Source organism: Capronia coronata, assembly GCF_000585585.1.
Source record: "Capronia coronata CBS 617.96 chromosome Unknown acBCG-supercont1.3, whole genome shotgun sequence".
Classification (NCBI taxonomy): Eukaryota; Fungi; Ascomycota; class Eurotiomycetes; order Chaetothyriales; family Herpotrichiellaceae; genus Capronia; species Capronia coronata.
The window spans coordinates 3,023,589-3,043,972 of NW_006912895.1; the positions used below are offsets into that span (position 1 = coordinate 3,023,589).

Sequence of the window (20,384 nt, forward strand, 5' to 3'; positions counted from 1 at the left end):
GAGAGGAACAGAAACGAACAAGCAGATATGTCTACAACAGAGACGAGTCACTGGCACCAACTTGGTGAACGCGTCGACGCGACTTGTAAAGGGCGGTGTATGTACACTCTGTATGGATCCTGGTCCTTAACTGTCCATAGTCCGTGGGTCTCGACCAAATTCCTGTCACTTTGGCATGCTCGTGAAGAACTGTGTACATATTGTAGCTCTGCAGTACGTATCTGTGCAGACTGGCTCTATGTCTCAACCTGAAAAGCTCTTCCTCTCTCCCTATCTACAACACCATGACTCCGGCTGCCAGACCTAAACCTAGCAGTGCCGCCGTGGGTGCTGCTGCGGCGTTTGCTCTCCCGGATGATGTTGTCGTGGCTGCTGCTGTCCCCGTGGCCGCCGCCGTCGTTGCCGCGCCTAGGTTGAAGGTGGGCGTCCCAGTGAGGACCAAAGACGTGCCTTGAACGCTCGCCGTTGGCACGGCCGGTTCTTCTGTCGCTTGAGCATCGGGGATCTGCGTGCCGGTAGCGGTGGCCGTCACCGATGCCCCTGGGATAGTGGTTCCTGTGGGAATCACAGCAATGCTGGACGTGCTGGTTCGATTTTCGGCTGCCTGGGCCAGAGCTGCGACACCATTGCTGATGTCGTAGACTACATATGCACTTCTCAAGAAAGTGTCCCCAAGGATACTGAACCCGCCAATGGGGGGTCCGAAGCCAAAGTCACAGCCTCCAGATTTGTCTGCAAAGTTCTCGGGGGGAAATTCTAGATTGCCCACCACTTGTGATACCGGCACGTCGATGGTGACGCCACCGTCGCCGCCGAAGGAATAACTGATCGTTCCGTTGATGCCGGCGAATTTACAAGGCACGACGTAACTTCCTTGGCCAATGTCCACTGCCCCGAAGCCGTTGGCTAACGCGCTGAAAACATCGTCGGTGAGAAGGGTCTGACTCGTGCCTGAATCAAGCAGGACCGACTGTGCATAACCTTCAGGCGACAATTGTGTCGTCTGTCCTGTGTGATCGGTGAAACTGACGCTGGTCAGGGTGACGTAGAACTCGGATACGTATCCCTCCGGTCCTGCCTGTAGAGGAAGAGCGACCAGATCGCCGGTGTACTTGGTGGTGTCGATTCCTCCAAAGATGATCGAGCCCTTGTTTGCCTGAAGGTCGTTCAAGTAAAGGCTGTAAGCCTTTCGGTTGATGATGCCAGCAGATTGTAGATTGTCCATGACTGACGGATACACACCGTCGGGACTTGGATTGTTGGCTTCATTGGTATCGAAGCCCACGCCCATGACTCCATGGGAGTCGAACAGAGACAAGGCCACACCAATCTGCTGGTCTCGAATGGGGTCAGAACCGCCGACGGTGATGGTGTCGGTGGCCCAATCGCCAGCATCACTGTCTCCTGGGGCGGCATAAGTCTGTAGGTAAGCAAGCAGATTAGCCCCTGAGCCGCGAGGCATGCGCACCAACGCCTCCTGCAATACTAGTAGCACTTACAATGTTGAAACCACCTTCGTCAATTACGTTGTAGGTGCTCGAGGCGCTCGGATCAAACGTTCCAGCATCGCACCCGCCTTTTCTGCAGAGAGGTGCCGAGGCTGCCGGTACCCATAGATCAGAAGAACCCGTGTCCAGAGTGACAGCAAGGCGTTGAGCCGGGGTGCCTACTGTGATGTTGACCAAGTATTCGAGCTTGTTGGTGTTTTGCGTCACTGGGGCGTCGAAACTGCCATCCGAGTTCTGTCTGCGAACCAGGCGACGGTCCAGCGGTGCACGTCGTTCGACATCCAGTTTGAGATAGCCCGGGGAAGCGAGACATGTGCTTGTGAATGCTGCAATTGCAGCTCCGGCTAGCAAGTGCATGCTTGTAATGTAACCTTTGGCAAGGGATCTTGCTCTAAGTACAAGCCGAGACAAGAGAAGTCTGGGCAAGGCGGTGCTCCAAGATCCAGGTATAAGGTAGCGGATAGCGGGCTGCAGGGCGGTTGGGGGTTTAACTAAGATTCAATAAGCACTGCAGGCCTGCTGAGGACAGGAAATTCTCTGCGAACAATTACTTAATTGATCAATAAACTGGGAAGCGAAGACCAGGTCGAGGCGAGGTGAGTAGCGAGTCAGCACTCAAGTACTTGTTGTCGCGTCGGAGATTGGACGCTGAACAGTTTGTAGTATTAGGCAGCCAACGGGGGGATGGAGGGCCTTAGGCGCCTAAGGAGCCTGACGGGGGTGAGGGCCCAAGGGCTAGGGGAGGCCTAAGGGGCCTAAAGGGCCGAATTGATGAGGCTGAGGCTGAGAGGATGGAGATGACTAGAAACTAACTCAGGTCCCTTACACCTCTGTTGGTAGTCGGCTCAATATATCAAGTAGTGACTGTGGAGAGTGGAATAGATGACTACCTACAGTACAGTAGCAGAAGTATTAATAGTAGGTCCGTACCTAAAAGGTCCCTCCAATCCCTCTCAGCTGAAGGCCTTTTGGCTTGCATGCACCTCGTTCCCTGTTTGCTTCGAGGCATCACGTCAGGACTGCCCGTTTGATGGGTGCCATGCAGACACGTATCCTGGAAACCCTTGTGCGCATCAATGGCAGTGGAAGTGGACGGGACATGGACAGTGACACTCAACAATTCGATCAGTCAACGATTCAATCAATGAAGGCCGCGTCACCGTAGCCGTTCGATCTGGAGAATGGATGGATACCTTTCAAGTTTGTACCTTTGTTCCTATACCCGCCGAGTCATGCAGTTGGTGGACCATATTGCTCCGTACCATCCGAAGCGATTGAAGTTCCCCATTGTAGGCGCCATTTTGGGGCCCCCAGGCCCGGAGTCCGCCGTCCAGCTGCCTTAGACGGTCAGGCAGAACAACGAGACCCATCTACTCTATCACAAAAAGTCCAGCATGATACTGCCAATCGGAGATGGACGTGCTCATATGATTATCCTTGCTTTGGTGTGCATAGTATTCCGATCAACTTTTCTAAAGCAGACTCAGCGCTCTTAGGGACCAGTCGAGCAAATCCTCGGTCCAAGACACCCTTCCCAGATATTAGATCTCCCAAAAGAATGATCGCAATGAAATCCCCCATCGCATCAAGTCCTCCTGATGGCAGGCAGTTGCTCGGGTAGTCAGACGTTCAAGCAGCGCGTATCCTTGCTCTCCATATCATTATGACCCCGCCATGGAGGCCTCTCCGTTCTAACCAACCCTCCAACGGCCAAGAATGAAGTCTAGCCTCGTCGAGTACACACCTGATGTCTTCGTCAAGGCTACTCTCCGGAATGCCCGGATCACTGATCCTTCTTTGCGGTCGTGCTGACTTGAGCATCCGAGCGTTGAAATACGAGCTCATCGCGACCCCATATGGCCACAGCAGCCGTTCCACAGGGTCCCAAAACAAGTGTTACCAGTGAAACCTTGATCGCTTCAACGAGGGTTTGGATGAGTGTTGCGTGTTCACGTTTGGCGGCAACTCGCAAGGTCAGACCCCAGAGCAAAGTGGCCGAGACACCCACCAGGATATCCCACTGCAAAAACCAAAGAGCACCATCGGCAAGGACTTTGACGTCGTGTTGACCAAACGGCAGAACAGGAAGGAAGACCTTAGCCGGTTGAAACTGTGGCAAATAGGTTGGGCTGAACAAGACCGGGAAAGCAAACGCCAGAAGCGAGAGACTCCACGCCGTAAGGTGTGATGCAGCCGAGCACGCGATCGAGAATGCATAAGCCTGACGCAGATACTTGACGGTTTTGGCTCTCTTGTCACTTTCCGTCAGAGACCCAGCCCTTGGGTCCCGACCCGTGGCGATGGACGTCAAAATCAGGTGCGTCAGACCAATCCAAATGGACCAACCCTGTTGGATTCCCGTCCAAGTCTGCTTCGTCTCGAATGAGACCACCGTGGGCGCGGGAAGGCACATCAACAGAGACGGCAGCCCAAAGCCCACTAGAATGCTGATTGGCACAATGGCGAGCCTCACTGGGACGTCCACGATGAGTTGGAAGTCCTGAGGGTCAACCACTGCCGGCGACAGCCCTAGATGAAGCGCAAACCAGAGGGGCGCAACGCAGGCATATCCGATGATTGCCACTCCAACGCCGAACAAGGTCGTTCTATTGCCGTCAGTTGAGCCCCTCGTGAGTCTGGGATCCTGCGACTTACGCCATAAGGATGAACTTTTTCTCGTTGCCGACGCGGAGACTCTCGATCATGATCAACACCCATGCTGAGAGGACTTGTCCACCAAGATATAGGAAGGAGAGCGATACATCTGCTCGGTTGCCGTCGATAGCTGTGTAGAAGAAACTGACCAGAGTGGTCAATTGTCTATCCACCACTCCAATCCCCGTGTATGTCTGCTTCATGGGCGCTGGAGTAGGGCCTGGTATCACGGCGCCAGGCTCACTTTGCCGGCCCAATATCGCCAAAAGACCATTTTGATAGGGGAAGACCCAGAGAGTCCAGAATCCGCAAAGGGATAGGAAGATGAGAAGCGCCTTGGGGACAGTAAGCGCCATACGGGGCACAGTCGAGCAGTTACGGGCCTGTTGTTTCGTGACACGCTTGACGATGCGGTTTTGGATACAATACAAACCAGAGAAGTATCATGAAATAGAAAGAGCTGAGGCTACAGAGGAGAGTAGACGAGGTAGAAATAGCATCTTACGAGAGAGAAGGCAGACGGTCGCCTAATCGCCTGAGATTCCAGCCTCAGCTTGCCGTGCTGACCGGCGTGCAACGATTGGTCTGAGGCGTCTTCAGCCAGCTGCAGCAGTCCAGGGTTGCTTTGTCCAACCAGCAATGCTCTGCAGTGCCACCCTGCACGTAAGGACTGGTGTTGAGGCATGAGTTGGATGCATGAGCTGGACAGCAAACACCACTGATGATTAAGATGTCTCTATCACATCATGTCGGTACAAAAGATGGAACTGTCACTCTTCAAGGCTGTGTACGTATTTTAGCTGATGCAACCAATATGGCAACTCAGCCGAACTCAGCCGATTAAAAACCTTACTCTAGCCTTCCCTGGACTAGTTCACTCTATGGATTTTGTAGCCAAAGGCTTTTCTCCCACTCGAAATGAGCCTCGTCGTTCTGGTACTGACGAGAGAGGGACTGTTACTGGACAGGTCTACCAACGATGTCACAGTGAGCGTACTCTCCTAATACATCCTCCCACCCAGTACGGTCACCAAAAATGCCCAAACGAAAGCGCCAAGACGAAGGGCAGGAGGAGGATATAGCGATTGAAGACCAGGCTCTGCGGATAAAAGTCACCAGGCTAAAGGCCAAAGTCCACCAGGGCATCAAGCGCCTGCAATCGGCGTTAAAATTGGCTCGGGGATTCGAACGCCAGAAGCTCGGTCGCCGACAGAAAACAGCCAACGATGAGCCCCAGACTCTTTTGCGACTACGAGAGGAGGTCGTTGTGCTGAAACAACTGCAACTCGACCAAACAGCGCAACGATATCTGCTCAAGCACTTGGTCAAGGCGAAGCGAATAAGGGAACATCCGGCATTCGTTCATGCCTATGGCCAGAATCCTGCCGTTGACCCCACCAAGTCAACGGCCGAGGCAAATGTATTGGGCAGGTTGTTCAAAGCCACGCCTGTGAAGAATGTTGTACCTGAAATTATGAAAACGATCTATGATGTGCTTGGGATCCCTCAAACAGGACCCAGCAGTGAGACTGATGGGAAGTCATCTGTCCCCAAGTCGATCAAGCAAACAATACATTCTGTCGAAGCAGAAGAGGAAGAATTCCACGGCTTTTCGAGTGACAATGCTCAACCAAATGGCCATGAGCATCTCAGTCAAGCCTCGGGATCAGATTCAGAAGAAGACCGTCTGCTTTCTGAATACGCCGCTGGTAGGCTGGCCTCTTCAAGTGGTGGCGAGTCTGAGAACGATGGGTCTGCAGATCACAAACGCTTAGACTCTCAATATGGCAATTCGAGGCGGGATATTTCAGTCTCACCAAGCCCAAGTGACTCCTTAGATCGCGCAGAAGCACGAACCGGCGATGAAAGCTCAATCCAGAGGCTCACAAAAACAGCATTCCTGCCATCCCTCAGTCTTGGAGGATACTATTCCGGATCGGAGTCCGAAGATGAGGACACATACAAGCACCGCGGTCCCGCCGAACCGAAAATCAGAAAGAATCGGCGAGGACAGCGAGCGCGACAGCAGCTGGCGGAATTGAAATTCGGCAAGAATGCGAAACATCTAGCCAAACAGAAAGAACAGAACCCTCGAGATGCAGGCTGGGATCTAAAGAGAGGCGCAGTGGCTCCGGGTGATAGGCCTAGGGAAAGATTCCGGAAAAGTGGCGACAAAACGATGTCGAATGGCAACACTACAGGACCAGCAAGGACCACTAAATCAAAGTCAAAGACGAGAGATGATGGAGGCGCACTGCATCCCTCGTGGGAAGCGGCGAAGAAACGAAAGATGCAGGATCAGGTTCAAGCGACTTTCGCTGGAAAGAAGATCACATTTGACTAGTGCCTGGAGTCATCCGACAAAAATACAAAACCATTTTACATCTGGAGATGTTCCTGTCAGCTTGGGTTGGATGGCCCTGCTCCAGGCGAATCTCTGGCAGCATTCATCCAGGGCTACAGGGCTCGCGATGGTCCGCCGAAGTCATTGTCCTTTCTTTGGCTGCCTTGTCAAAATGATGTTGCTTCAGCGCTCCCAAGGTGCATTGCAGAACACGGTGCAGGATGCAACAGAGGGCCTTGTGTATCCATAGACCCACACAAGCATTCGTTCCCAAGTTGCATGAAATATGTACCTGACCAGATCCTGTTACGTCCCTCTACGTCCCTTGATGCCCGTGGCGTACCGAGTGGAGTGAACTTTCCGGTAGTCCAACATGACAAGTCTGCTAGCTTTAGCTACTCAGACCACTCAACAAGACCGAACTGGCCCAGTCCTGCTCCTTGTGTGCTTCCGCTGCTTCGACAAAGTCAAAGTTGGAGTTTTTGCTCGGGCAGGTTTTGGACGTCGTAGAAAACCCCGCCGCTCTAGTAGTTGCTCGTCGTCTAACTAACCTCCAACTTCGCCTAGTGCACTACGCTAAGATAAGAGTTCTATCTAGCGCCCAGCGCGAAACACGTCTATTTTGTACGGCCGCACGCATTTTCATGAGACGCAAGGCAGTGACAAGAGACAATGTCTTGAAGTTACCTAACTATAAGTCACCAATCTCATACACCCAAAGATGTCTTTCTCCGTCTGAGATCGACCTCATCCCAGAGCCCTCCGGCACTATACGCTGTAGTCTACACGACCTCCTACCTCCAACCTGAATCTACACCTCCTACAATGTCCAACCCTCCTGCTCGTGCAGGCCCTGTCAGGCGACGCTCATCTTTCGCATATGATCCTGCCCGCGACATCTTCAAGGAGCTGCCCGACACCATAGCGGAAGCCGCGATTGCCGAAGACGCAGAAGAGAACTCGAAGGACAATGTGGCCGTGACATCGAGTCCAAACGGCCACGACAGTGCGAATGATCAGAGCCGAAAGCGGAGGAGATCGACCTCAGTTGCCGCAGAAGCCGAGGGCAAAGTTACAACAGCTGAAAAGGATGATGGGCAGAAGAAGGAGTCCCCCGAGGTCAACAAGCGACGGCGCACTTCAGGCTCGTCGCCGAACGCAGAGAGACCTTCACCGCAGTCACGGGCAAATGGAGCTGACAAGGACAAACCAGCCCCAAGAACACCGGCAGACTTGCCCCGAATTCCACGTAAATCGAGAGAGGAAGGCGAAATCTCTACATCACAGCCAGTCCCGTCGGCGTTCAGTCGGCGGCCAGAGCGTGAGGATACGCGAAGAAATGGCAATGTCCGTAGAAGATCTCGATCTCCTCGCCGACGGTCTCCCGCGAGCCTGTACAACCGCCGCCGGTCTCCGCCACGGGAACGCCGCAGATCGCCTTCTCCGATACGAGACTCTCCTCCTCGTGAATTCATTCGTCCCGGCGGCGCTCGTGGTCGAGGCCGCAATGTGCTTGCTGAACAACAACGTCTGGCCGCCCTGCGAGAACAGCAGAACGGAGACCTAGCCACTCAGACCAATCGGGGTGTGCAAGAAGTCTCGAACCAATTCTACAACGCACGACCCGAGTGGGTGAAGGAACGTGGACGCGAGTGGCGCAAGAATGAGTCGCAAATCAAAGGCCTACGAAGTTTCAACAACTGGGTCAAATCCGTGCTCATCCAGAAATTCAGCCCAGAGGAAAAAGGAGAGGTCGAGGAGCTCGGTTGGGGCGAAGAGGCCAAGGAACCCGAGAGGCAGAAACCGCTTCTTGTGCTCGACATCGGCTGCGGCAAAGGTGGTGATCTCGGCAAATGGCAATTGGCGCCCCAGACCGTCGGACTGTACGTTGGCCTTGATCCTGCCGAACTGAGTATCCAACAGGCACGCGAACGGTATCAGCAGATGCGACGTGGTCGTCGGCCGATCTTCGATGCTCGGTTTATTCCGCAAGACTGCTTCGGCGCCTGGATCGGCGATGTAGGCATCGTCCGGGAAGTCGGGATCGACCCGAACGCCGGGAGTGGACAGCCCAGTCGCTGGGGCGGTGGCGGCTTCGACGTCGTGGCGGCCATGTTTACCATGCACTACGCGTTCGAGTCGGAGGAGAAGGTGAAGATGATGCTCCGCAACGTGGCAGGCAGCTTGAAAAAGGGAGGCCGCTTCATTGGCGTCGGGCCAAACAGCGACGTGTGTGCCGAGAACATTCGCAAGTGGTTCGCCAACAAGGCAGCCAAAAAGGCTCAGGAACCCGCCCAACAAGAGAACGGTACACCAGTGGCAGCAAATAAGGAAGAAGGTGAGGCTGCGGAGGAAGAAGAAGAAGAAGGTCCGTCGTGGGGCAACTCGCTGTATCGAGTCCGGTTCCCTGTCGACCCTCTCCGTCCACTACAGCCCGATGGATCGTTCCGGCCGCCGTTCTCTTGGAAATACATGTACTGGATGGCCGAGGCCGTGGATGTCCCCGAATTCGTCGTGCCGTGGGAGGCCTTCCGTGCGATCGCCGAGTCGTATAACCTCGAACAGCGCTATCGGAAGCCTTTCCCCGAGATCTGGGAGTCGGAGCGCGGCAATCGCGAAATGATGGCCCTCGCGAACCGCATGGGAGTAACGAGAGTCGAAGGCGGCGAGCCGGTCTTGTCGAAAGAGGAAATGGAGGCCGTGGGATTCTACCATGCTTTTTGTTTCGTCAAGGTCTGAGCTGGAGCCAATGCAGCAACAGCGACAGCGCAACGAAGCTGGCCTGGTAGCGGTCCAGAGGGTGTTTCTTACTGCATCCTATGCCACAGGGGACGTTACAACGTGAGGCGACGCGACTGGTCCGCCATGAGGCTTGGGATGTTGCCATACAAACCGAGGATGGCTGTCGGTTCCGTTAGCTGGGCCATCTCCCTTCGTTACTTCTGGCGTTCCTGAATGGACGGAGACTACTAGATATGGTAATGGAGTCCCAAAACATTGCATTGCATGCGCCGGTTCTACTTGATCCGAGCTCAGGGACTGGCTCGAGACGAATTGCGAGCTGGAGAGCGCCTCTCGAGCCGCCTGATCATCCGGATCCGGAAATGGAAATGGAAATGGAAATGGAGCTGAGAATGGGACATATTATGTGCAGTTGCTTTCATTCAGCGCGAGCCTTATCATCATTTACGAGAAAAGCATGCGTTCAGACGAGAATATATCCTACAATCAATTCTATCCTGCTTGCTTGCATCCTTCATACATCTCTGAGGTATTGGTCCAGTGAACGTCAAGGCGTCATGGAAAAGTATCAGAACAGTCATAGATGGATGGGTGCATGATCTGTTGTCTAAACTGATCACAATTGTATAGCCATGCAACCAGTCCTCATCATCTAGGCGACATTGACAGATTGTCCACCGGCAGCCTCCTTGACTCGCGGATCAGGCACCTTCGCAATTTCGCGGACGAACTGATTCCGCGTCGAGTCTTCCAGGGCACCGGGTTTCCAGTACTCATATTCGATCCACTCGCCCTCCTTCATCTGGCTCTCGACAGCCTCATGCCAGCGGGCGCCCAGCTCCGGCTGCAGCGGCACGACGCCCGTTTCCTCACAGTAGGTCTCCCAGAGCTGCAACAGGTCCTGCAGGATGTCGGGGTGTTGGGCGGCCAGATCGTCGGTCTCGCCGGGGTCTTTGGACAGATCGTACAGCTGCCAGGCGGAGTTGCCCTTGGGGAAGGGGATGAAGTCGGCCTTCCACTGGCCCTTGCGGATGGCGGCGCGGCCGCACAGTTCCCAGCCGAACGACTCGTCGGGGTCGTGCACGCGACTGTCCTGGCCGGTCAGCCAGGGCGTCATGTCTTTGCCGCGCATCGGCACGATCGCACGACCCTTCCATTCGGGCGCTGGGTGGGGGATGCCTGCCAACGACAATAGCGTCGGTGCAATGTCCATGACGGTGGCGAAGGTTTCGGTGATGGCGCCTTGTCGGTCAGCATGGATGGGCGGATATCGGATCACGCAGGGCACCCGCACCCCGCCTTCCGTGGTATATGCTTTATACAGTCTGCTTGGGGCGGTGGCTGCCTGAGCCCAGCGCGGGCCGTACCACACGAAACTGTCCTTGTTGCCGATGTTGTCGAGCGCGTTGTTGTAGTATTTCCCAATATGCGACATCAGCTCGCCGGCCACCATCGGGTATGCTTCGTACGCGGCGCCCTCGGCGCCATTGTCCGAGAAGAACATGATGTACGTGTTGTCCAGCTCGCCTATGGATTCCAGATACTCTGTCACGCGGCCGATGTTGTGGTCCAGACACTCCACCATGCCGGCGTACGCTTCCATCGCCGTGCAGGATGCCTTTTGGTGGTAATCGTCCATCTCGTCCCAGCCGGGGACCTCGTCCGCTACGACCGGGTGCGGTTTGACGTCCTTGGGAATCATGCCGAGCTCGATCAGTTTCTTCAGCCGCGCTTGGCGCAACGCTTCAGGTCCGTCTTTGTACACATTTCGGTAGTGGTCGATGTACTCCTTCGGTGCTTGCAGAGGCCAATGCGGCGCCGAGAACGGGTAGTATGCAAAGAAGGGTTTCTCGGAGAGGGCGTCGTCTTCCTTCCACTCCTTCAGGTATTTGAGCATTTGGTCGCCGTAGCCGTTGCTGGAATACCACCCGTCAGGAAGCTCTTTGACGTAGCGGCCGTCTTCCATGTGCATAGCAATGACGCTCTTCTCGAGGAACTTCGGGAAATCCACGTCTGGCCTGTAGTCGTAGTGATTGGCGCACGCCGGTAATAGGGCCAGGCTTCGATCGAAGCCTCGAGCCTGCGGACTGCGTTCTTTGGTCAGGCCTAGATGCCATTTCCCGGCCATCATGGTGTGGTAGCCACCGTCTCTCAGCACTTCCGGCAGAGACACCACCTGGGAATTCAAGTAGCCTTCGTAGCCGGGCATTCCTCGCTGCGGAGCCGTCGAGTATTTGCTCCCTTTGGGGAAGTTTTGACCACTGAAGTCGGTCTAGAGTTCTGGCTGTCAGTCGTCGATTCAATTCACAGCGTGATCCATCGGGCGGGGACAGTTCCTAACCCACTCAATCAGGTTCCCGAGACCGGCGATGTGGTGGTCTGTTCCGGTCAGGATCATGGCTCTGGTGGGCGAACACGCCGCAGCAGCGTGGAAGCCGGTTAGACGAATCCCATCTTGGGCCAACTTGTCGATGTTGGGAGTCTGGATCTCGGACCCGAAGCATCCGGCGTCTGAGAAGCCCATGTCGTCGGCGACGATGATGAGGAAATTGGGGCGTTTGGATGCCATGGCTCGACCGTCGTTGTCTGGGCTGCTAGTATCTCAATGGAGGTGTAAAGGAGGTAAAGTTGTCACCTGTGGAGGATAGACAGACACGACTACTCCTCGGTCGACGCGGAACATGTCTGCTTTGGACTCGGAGCATCATTGCAACGAGGGAAGAACAGTCGAATCCTGTACTAGTAGTGCAATGTAGTGCAATGTAGTGCTTCAGAATGAGAGGAGGAGGGGTCACTCCACGCCGTATCGGAGTGCAGTGGGACAGATCAGCATGCGAGATACTTGTAGCACCCTTTCTGGGAGACCCAAGGACCCATATCACAGCGCCTAGGGCCTAGGGACTTGAAGGATAAGGAGGATAAGGGGACCACTTCTGATGGGCTTAGAGGCTCTAGCTCGCCGAGATACTAGATGCCTAGGTGCCTAGGGAGCCTAGGGAGCCATCAGCCCGGGGTTTTGTGGCCATTGTCACTCCATTGCGGGTGCATTTGTGGGCGGACGTGGTAATCATCATCCACATCCGCCATGCAGATATCTTTATCTCTAGGTACCGAGTACCTTTCCACAGTCCTAGACCGCAATGCTTATCCCCGGCCTTGGAAGCTTGCATTGAAGTCAGCTTCGGGTGCAGTCTCTGCAGTACAGAGTAAACCTCAAGGACGCGCCTATCCTCGAGAACCTGTTCTACTGTTCTACTACGGTGAGTCTGTCAGGGCGTTGTGCTCTTCCCGTCGACTCCCACTCTTCATCCAGACCACCCAAACACATCTGTGAGACCTAATCCCTGCTTATCTCGACCAGTCAGCTAGACGACAACGGGCGTGCACGCGCTATTCCTTCATTCCTCGTCTCCCACGCGGCCTACGATGCAACATGGGGCTCAGGAGTACATTGATTGACTAAATCCAGATGGCGACAGTTCACCGTCCATCAATCAACGTCGGATCTACATGATTCCTACCTCTTTGCTACTCCCTACCGACCCCCGCATCTATTGCGTGATCGCTGGACTGCTTTGCTTGTTCAACAACTCTTGCCATCTCCAGAAGAGCCAAACCCCCGGCGGTCCATCACCCATGAAATGACTGAGTGACATCCCTCCAGCTATAAAGAGCAGACATGGTCTCCTCCGCCGGGTATCGTCCCGTGCGGCAGGGCGAGACATCCGAGGAATCCCCTACACCCACGGAACAAGAAGCAGTCATGGGCAAGAGACTCGGGCTCTTTCGAGCTTACTATGTGGTGGCTCTATGCTCGATCGGTTCTTTTCTATTTGCATACGATACTGGCATTGTCGGAGGGGTCCTGACCCTGCCGAGTTTCCAGAATGATTTCCGCTACTCCAAAGCTGAGAAGACACAAGTCAATTCAAACTGTGTCTCGATCCTGCAAGCGGGCGCATTCTTTGGCTGTTTCGGCATCTGGCCCTTGACCTCGTGGTTAGGACGACGGTGGGGCTTCATCATCGCCTCTGCAGTCTTCTCGGTCGGAGCGATCATGCAAGTTGTCAACACGCATTCCATCGGCGTCTTCTATGCTGGTCGGGTTATATCTGGCCTGGGGACTGGAGCCGCGACCGTTCTCGTCCCGATTTTCTCGGCCGAAATGGCCCCCAAGGAGATCAGAGGCAAACTTGGATCTTGTTTCCAGCTGTTGTTTGCGTGCGGTGTCACTGTCTCCTACTGGGTGGACTACGCTGCGCAAGCGGGCATTTCCAGTGATTCATCCATGCAATGGCAAATCCCTGTGGGCCTCCAACTCGTGCCAGGTGTTTTCCTCGGTCTGGGTATGATCCTGGTCAAGGAATCTACCAGATGGCTTGCCAAGAAAGGCCGCAACGAAGAGGCCTACGCGTCTTTGCTGTGGGTTCGGGGCGGCGTGGATGGTCCGGAGATCAGAGCTGAATTTTCCGAGATCCTCGCTGGAATCGAGCTCGAACTCGTCGAGTCTGAAGGACTCACCTGGAAGGAGCTATTGCTCCCATCCAACCGATTCCGCATGATCATCGCCATCACCATCCAGCTCGCTCAACAATTGACAGGAAACACGTCGCTTGCCTACTACGCACCCCAGATCTTCGCCACCATCGGGGCAGGAAACAAGACCATGTTCATCACCGGGTTCTTTGGGATCATCAAGATAGCTGGAGTGGCAGTCTTCCAACTCTTCCTGGTCGAACGCATCGGCCGAAGGATCCCCTTTATGGGTGGTGCTTTTGCCATGGGCAGTTTCATGCTCATCATCGCGTTGATCGTGGCCACCCACCCCCCAAAGCCTTCAGCTACCGGGATCACCTCTTCTGGAGCGGCAGGCATTGCCATGGTGTACCTGGAGGCTTTCTCCTTCAATATGTCCTGGGGTCCACTGACATGGTTGTACATCGGAGAGATCTTCCCCAGTCGCATCCGGGAGATTGGGGTGGCCACGGGTGCCGCCAGTCAATGGTTGTTCAACTTTGTCATGAGCCAGATCACTCCTCATGCCATTGCCAACATTGGATGGCGGACGTTCCTGATGTTTGCCATTTTCAACTACGCCATCATCTTCTACAGTTACTTTCTGATCAAGGAAACCAAGGGTAAGTCGCTGGAAGAGATGGAAGTGGTCTTTGGCACGGTTGACCGCCTGCCTAGTAAAGATGTCGACGAGTTGGAAGCGCAGGCTGAAGACGACAGGCCTATTGAGATTCACGACACGACGAAATAAATGTGTCGGGGTACTTGGTCAGCATTGAATTGACTATCTGGTGGACGTCAGCGATAGAAGAGGACTAAGGAGAACATACTACCATAGATCTACGGAATGCCAGATAGCACCTCCTATACGTGTTTAGGAGAAAGTAATGAATTAAGTGATCCCTCGTCCAAATGTATTCCTCGTGATATACAGATAAATATACAGATAGATACCTATACACAGTATGTTGTCTCGTCTAAATGACATCAGCTTCTTGCTTCTCCGCACTGTTTTCCGCTTCTCCAAATCTTCGTCCGAATTTCATCTTCTGTCTCGAGCCAAATCATACCAGTGTCTATTCATGCCTTATATGTCGTGCCTCATCCATCACCTGAGATCCTTCGCTCTAACTACTGACCGGCACTGACCCAGCATCAAGACTATGCGCAAGTGCTTCAGCACATGCGCGCGAGTCTTCAGCCATGAGAATCCCCTAGTACGTCCTCCGTCCTCCCTTCAACCAGACTACACTCTTCCCTCAAGACAACCAGACCTGCACTCTTCCCTCGAGACGACTCGCCTCGCGATATCATGACTCCCTAGACTCACCATTTGTATATGGCATATAGGGTCTCCCACGCTCCTCCGCGTCCTCTCGCTTGACCAAAAGTCCCTCTTCTACTACTCCTCCTCCCCAACTCCCCCGACTTCAACGCGGGCTCCCTCCCAAACGGCGCATCCCACATGTCTCGCACACGATCGCCGTGTCCAGCGCCAAAGGCGGCGTCGGCAAATCCACGCTGGCCGTCAACCTCGCGCTGGCATTCTCGCGCCACGGGCTCCGCACGGGGATTCTCGACACGGACATCTTCGGGCCCTCAATCCCGACGCTTCTCAACCTGGACAACAACGTCACCTCCAACACCGACGACAAAGCCGACGGTGATGGTGGTCTCCTCATCAAAGTCACCCCAACCAATCACCTCGTCCCACTGACCAGCTACGGGATCAAGAGCATGAGCATGGGCTATTTACTGTCCGACGAGTCGTCGCCCGTGGCCTGGCGCGGGCTGATGGTCATGAAAGCGCTCCAGCAGCTTCTGTGGGAAGTGGACTGGGGCCAGGGGGGAATTGGATTGGATGTCCTCGTTCTCGATATGCCGCCGGGCACGGGCGACACGCAGCTGACGATCGGGCAGCAGGTCGAGCTGGACGGGGCGGTGGTGGTGTCGACGCCGCAGGACATAGCGCTCAAAGACGCCGTCAAGGGTCTGGAGATGTTTCGCAAGATGAAGATCCCCGTGCTGGGCGTCGTGCAGAACATGAGTGTTTTTGTGTGTCCGCATTGTGGGACCGAGACGAGGATCTTTGCTCATGGTCAGGAACAAAACCAGAGTGAAAGTCAAGATCAAAACCAGAGTGAAGGTCACGGTCACACTCATGATCCCTTGACTCAAGCTAGTAGCGGTGGTCTACAGTACGAAGCTGGGAAACGGGACATTGAATTCCTCGGCGATGTCCCTCTCGACCCTAAGATCTGCGCAGATGCTGATCGCGGTATGCCTACCATCGTCGCTGAAGAGGCCGCTGGGGTCAAGGTCAATTCGGTCTACTACGAACGAATTGCTGAGACGGTTGCGAAAAAGATCGGACTGGAGTGGACTTGACAATGACGACAAACAACCCTCCCATGAAAGAGGTGGATACCATACCATTTGGGTTATTGTGTGGGACGGTTCGAGACACACAAGACACATATCGAGGCTCTTGAAGAAGGAAGGGTCGGGTGTATGTATGGGATTATCCTGGGCTACGGATTCTTCAGCGCATATATCGCTCTCTTGGACCCGGGCGGCGGCTACGAGAGAGTCAAATTGGTCTACTTCAAACCCCTTCAAGGAGAGGCCGGGCATTCTTGCAGTGAAGCATACTTATATTTCCTCCGCTGGACTTGCTCTCCGTCTTGAGGAAGGAGGGAAGAATCTGTGTCTCGGCTCTTGTCGACTCTCCTCTCGTGTAGGATGAACAAATACGTTGCTTAGGTCGTGCATCAATATTTCTGTTGTTCAAGGGGAGGAAATCTGTACATATCAAGGTAGTTTGACATAACACTGGAAGCAGCATCAGTCCTACCTAGGAGTAAGCAACCTCGATACAAGACAAAACAAGACAAGATAAGTGATACTATGTGCGTTATATTACGTGGGGTATATAGGTAGGTAGTACTAATAGTCATACATATCATATCAAGACATTCGTTCCACGGCAGTCCGGAACGTCGTGTCCGCCCGATCATATAGTTTTGGTCTTCCTGAATCCGTCTCCGTCTCCGTCTCTGCTGGGTTTGCCTTCGTGGTAGAAGGCTGTGGCTTGCCGTTCATATCTCTTTCGTCAACACCGACACGCGAATCGGGACCGCCACCATTCAATACGCCACCACCACCACCAGCCCCAGTAGGATCAACATCATCATCATCATCATCATCATCAACGACGCCGACAATGCCATCAGCCCGGACCACAGCAGTAGAACTGAGACTGCGGAGAGGTTGCATCCGACCCATCCCTTCATCGTGCTGGTGACTCTGTAGACGTTCCAAGCTGCGCTGACTCCGGGGTGAATCGGAACCCAAGTGTCCAGGAGCCGGAGCCGGACCAGGACCAGGAGAGATAGTAGAGGCCGGAGTGTTGTCTGCGTCCTGTCGTGGACGAGAGTTTTTCGGGACAGAGCCCTTAGCACCGGTCCTTTCGTTCGTAGTCTCGTCTTCGGACTCGGCGCTTACGCTCGCGGTATCTGAAGCAAAGCCCCTACTTTCAAGGCCCAGAGGACTTCCAGGTCTGCTGGTTGTCGCGAGATGATCCGAAATCCGAGACTTTCCTTGCTCGTCGTCATGTCTTTCATCCATGTTCTTCGACACCCCATGCGCGGCGAAAACCGCTCGTGTACTTGCGTTGTCGGAGGTAAGTCCGCTGCGACCGGTCCTATTGCTCGCAACGTCCGAGAGAGTACGTGAACCGGATTCGTCGCGGAGATGGGATGCGGTCTTGAATCGAGGTAGAAACCCCGACGAAAGAAGCGCCGCGTCGGGAGACTGCAGTTGAGCATCATGGGGTGGTAAGGGGCTGGTTGGTATGGCGGGAGACTGTCCCGGCGCCAATCTCAAATCGTCGTGTGTTGTCGTTGCGGAAGTCGTTTGTCGTATTGAAAGATCTGGCGGCGTTTGACTGCCTTCCGTTTGTCCCGCATCCGTTACACTAATGGTCCGTCTTCGTCCTTGTACCTTGGACTCGCTGGGCCGCCGTTTCGTGCTGGTGCTTCTGTTCCTCGAGGCGCTGAAACTCCGCAGCCGGCTCTGTCGGGAAGTCGGTCGGTGTGCAGCAGCGGGAGTGAGACTGACTTGTCCGTCCGCCTCATCAAGAGCCTGAGATCCGGCTCGATCAACATCGTCAGCTGTTTGGTTTGACTTCTCCGCCTTCACGGCCTCCTGCTCTCGTCTCATTGTAGATTCATCATGTCTACTTCCCCAATTGCTCCACATGGCGAGGCCGAAGCTCTTCCTCTTCCTCTTCTTGACCAGAATGTCCATGTCGGTGCGTCGAGCTGCAAGAGCGCTGGGCGGAGGATTGTCGCCACCCTCGAACCCCTTGATTTCCCCAGTGGCCAGTGCCTTGATGCGTTCCTTGCGCACTTTGCTGCTGGCGCTCGAATACTTCGTGTCCCAATCCTTTCTTGCCTCCAGCCATTTCCGCACTGGACCCGGTTTGACCACTCCCACTTCATCCGGTCCCAACTGGAGAGCGGGAAGATCATGAATGTCAGCAAGAGGATGAGTCCTTCCATGAAGGTCGACTCTCTCACGTATCATGTTACCAACAAAACGAGGTAAGGGATCGCCAGCTCGACCGACACTACCGGTCACTGCCGACGGGTTTAATTGTAGTTTTGGCAAGTTGTCGTCGGACGATTCGGCTTCAGCTTCACCCTTTGCCTGGGGATCCGACTCCGACTCGGACGAAATGATCGAGATGTTGTCATCGTCTACGATCTCGATCGCCCTTCTTTGAGCCCTTGCCAAAGCCCATGCCCCGAACTGCGCTACCGACCTGTACATGAACTTTGCCGGCCGTGTAAAGGACAAAGTTGTAGCAACATGGCACAGGTCGTCCCATACCTGCAATTGGACAGGGGTCGGTCGATACTTTTTGAGCATCGCATCGCCGGGATCGTATCTTGAGCGGTACTCCGAGCCCAGTGGGTATGCGGATGGACTGGCCATTTTATGGGCCAGATAGATCTGTTCGTCCCGGAGGAGTTCACCTCCACCAGTGAGTATCAGTACAGGAGGAAGACCACCGAGAGATGGTTGCAGTACGGGCGACACCAACGGATGCGCCAAGAGCTGATTGGTCGTATACATTTGGATCTGGTCCTTCAAGGTGACTCGTTTTCCATCGAGCTCGACAGACAAGTAGTGCTGCGATCCCGATCGAACCTCTCCATCGCGCTTGATTGGTACTGACGCTTCTGGGGACTCCTCTCTGTCGCCTTCTGGATGGCCAGAGAGCTTGTGTTCTGAATAGCCGGAATGCAGTTCTGCTGAGGCCGCCGCTTTGATAATGTTAGCCGGGACATCTTGACCTTGTACCATAGCACTGATGAGAGCGAGTTCATGATCGTTGGGAGGTGGCCATGACATGGACGGTTTGTGCATGAACCCATGAGAAGGGATGTAATCCAACTCATCGCTACCAACCAAGCTGGGAAATGAATGAGTCAAGTCCACCCAAGGCGAGATGAGGATGGCTCCAGCGGGTAAAGGGAGGCCTTGATCTCGCAGCAGACACATCATGGAGACGAGCAAACCACCCCCGGCTGAATCTCCTGCCAAAACAACCTCGGTGGACTCATGTAGCGTGAGAAGGAAGAGGTACGCGGCGAGACAATCATGCAACCCACAAGGAAACGGGAACTGCGGAGCCAAGCGGTACCTCGGGGCAAAGACACGAGCTTGAAGTTTTCTGGCATGCCTTTGCATCTGATATCGATGTTCATCCACGCTGCCGAAGTAGTATGCGCCGCCGTGAACATAGAGCATTATCCTCCTACTTTTGACACCCTTCTTCTTCAGCTCGTTGTAGTGCGTGCGCATCTCGATCCAGTCTGCCGTGAGTTCCATCTCTTTGGGACGCCATTGCCACCATTGAGAGCCCCCAACCTGCTGAATGCCCGCTTCCCCTAGTTGATCGGTAATTGCTTTCGCTGCCTTGGAGACATATTCGGCGGGAATCGAGACATTCTCCGTTCTCACCCAAGCAGGGGTGGGCACCCATTGAGCGGTAAAGGCTTGCAAGTCCTCCACGGTATGGCGAGAGGCATACTTCAAGAAGGTTCGGATGAGATGAAGTCCTTCGTCGTAGGATATGTGTGCGGTAGGTTTATGCCGTCGCGGTTTGTGGTTCGCATACTAGAGAACACTCCGTCAGACCTAGCTCATATCTCGTAGTCACAATGGGTAGGGTCCCTACGTGGGAGATATATGTCTTCAGCACCGTGGGCGTGACAGCGGCGCCAACCCCGACGGTAGAAATGGTCATGTTTATTTACCGACACGACCACATCTTAGAGTGGATCATGCTGGCGAGCGCAGTGCAGTTACCAAGGGAAGAGGATGTCGCGCAGGAGGTGGAGGGACAAAGAAGCACTGAATCGATCTTCGGAAATGTGTTCGTATGGGTTCTGAGAGCGAACAACGGATTGTGAAGGTCGTCAACAATGCGACAGGACACATTCACAAGTGTCCACAGGATCGTTGGGTGTTGGGTCCTGGGTCTGGAAGTTCCCGCTCCCACTACAGAATACTCCACAGTACACTGATACTCTACGTCATCAGAACAGTTC

At 54.4% G+C, this 20,384-nt stretch overlaps 8 protein-coding genes across 8 annotated transcripts; 4 read left to right on the top strand and 4 right to left on the bottom strand.

Annotated features, from left to right (window-relative positions):
• Positions 1–274: 274 nt before the first annotated feature.
• A1O1_04395 (uncharacterized protein) lies at positions 275–1,865 on the bottom strand (the record flags this gene model as incomplete). Its single annotated transcript, XM_007725289.1, has 2 exons — positions 275–1,420; positions 1,500–1,865. The coding sequence occupies 2 exons, from the start codon at positions 1,863–1,865 to the stop codon at positions 275–277; spliced, it is 1,512 nt and encodes a 503-aa protein (XP_007723479.1).
• Positions 1,866–3,291: 1,426 nt separating this feature from the next.
• On the bottom strand, positions 3,292–4,519 carry A1O1_04396 (uncharacterized protein; the record flags this gene model as incomplete). Its single annotated transcript, XM_007725290.1, has 2 exons — positions 3,292–4,114; positions 4,164–4,519. The coding sequence occupies 2 exons, from the start codon at positions 4,517–4,519 to the stop codon at positions 3,292–3,294; spliced, it is 1,179 nt and encodes a 392-aa protein (XP_007723480.1).
• A 680-nt stretch (positions 4,520–5,199) lies between these two features.
• A1O1_04397 (uncharacterized protein) lies at positions 5,200–6,507 on the top strand (the record flags this gene model as incomplete). The annotated part of the gene is made up of 1 exon (XM_007725291.1): positions 5,200–6,507. The coding sequence occupies one exon, from the start codon at positions 5,200–5,202 to the stop codon at positions 6,505–6,507; it is 1,308 nt and encodes a 435-aa protein (XP_007723481.1).
• An 825-nt stretch (positions 6,508–7,332) lies between these two features.
• On the top strand, positions 7,333–9,246 carry A1O1_04398 (mRNA (guanine-N7-)-methyltransferase; the record flags this gene model as incomplete). Its single annotated transcript, XM_007725292.1, has 1 exon — positions 7,333–9,246. The coding sequence occupies one exon, from the start codon at positions 7,333–7,335 to the stop codon at positions 9,244–9,246; it is 1,914 nt and encodes a 637-aa protein (XP_007723482.1).
• Positions 9,247–9,901: 655 nt separating this feature from the next.
• A1O1_04399 (arylsulfatase) lies at positions 9,902–11,818 on the bottom strand (the record flags this gene model as incomplete). The annotated part of the gene is made up of 2 exons (XM_007725293.1): positions 9,902–11,521; positions 11,591–11,818. 2 exons carry the CDS (start codon positions 11,816–11,818, stop codon positions 9,902–9,904), a joined length of 1,848 nt encoding a protein of 615 aa, XP_007723483.1.
• A 1,110-nt stretch (positions 11,819–12,928) lies between these two features.
• Positions 12,929–14,515, top strand: A1O1_04400 (uncharacterized protein; the record flags this gene model as incomplete). The annotated part of the gene is made up of 1 exon (XM_007725294.1): positions 12,929–14,515. One exon carries the CDS (start codon positions 12,929–12,931, stop codon positions 14,513–14,515), a length of 1,587 nt encoding a protein of 528 aa, XP_007723484.1.
• Positions 14,516–14,927: 412 nt separating this feature from the next.
• Positions 14,928–16,152, top strand: A1O1_04401 (uncharacterized protein; the record flags this gene model as incomplete). The annotated part of the gene is made up of 2 exons (XM_007725295.1): positions 14,928–14,981; positions 15,115–16,152. The coding sequence occupies 2 exons, from the start codon at positions 14,928–14,930 to the stop codon at positions 16,150–16,152; spliced, it is 1,092 nt and encodes a 363-aa protein (XP_007723485.1).
• A 579-nt stretch (positions 16,153–16,731) lies between these two features.
• A1O1_04402 (uncharacterized protein) lies at positions 16,732–20,080 on the bottom strand (the record flags this gene model as incomplete). The annotated part of the gene is made up of 2 exons (XM_007725296.1): positions 16,732–19,950; positions 20,012–20,080. 2 exons carry the CDS (start codon positions 20,078–20,080, stop codon positions 16,732–16,734), a joined length of 3,288 nt encoding a protein of 1,095 aa, XP_007723486.1.
• Positions 20,081–20,384: the final 304 nt, after the last annotated feature.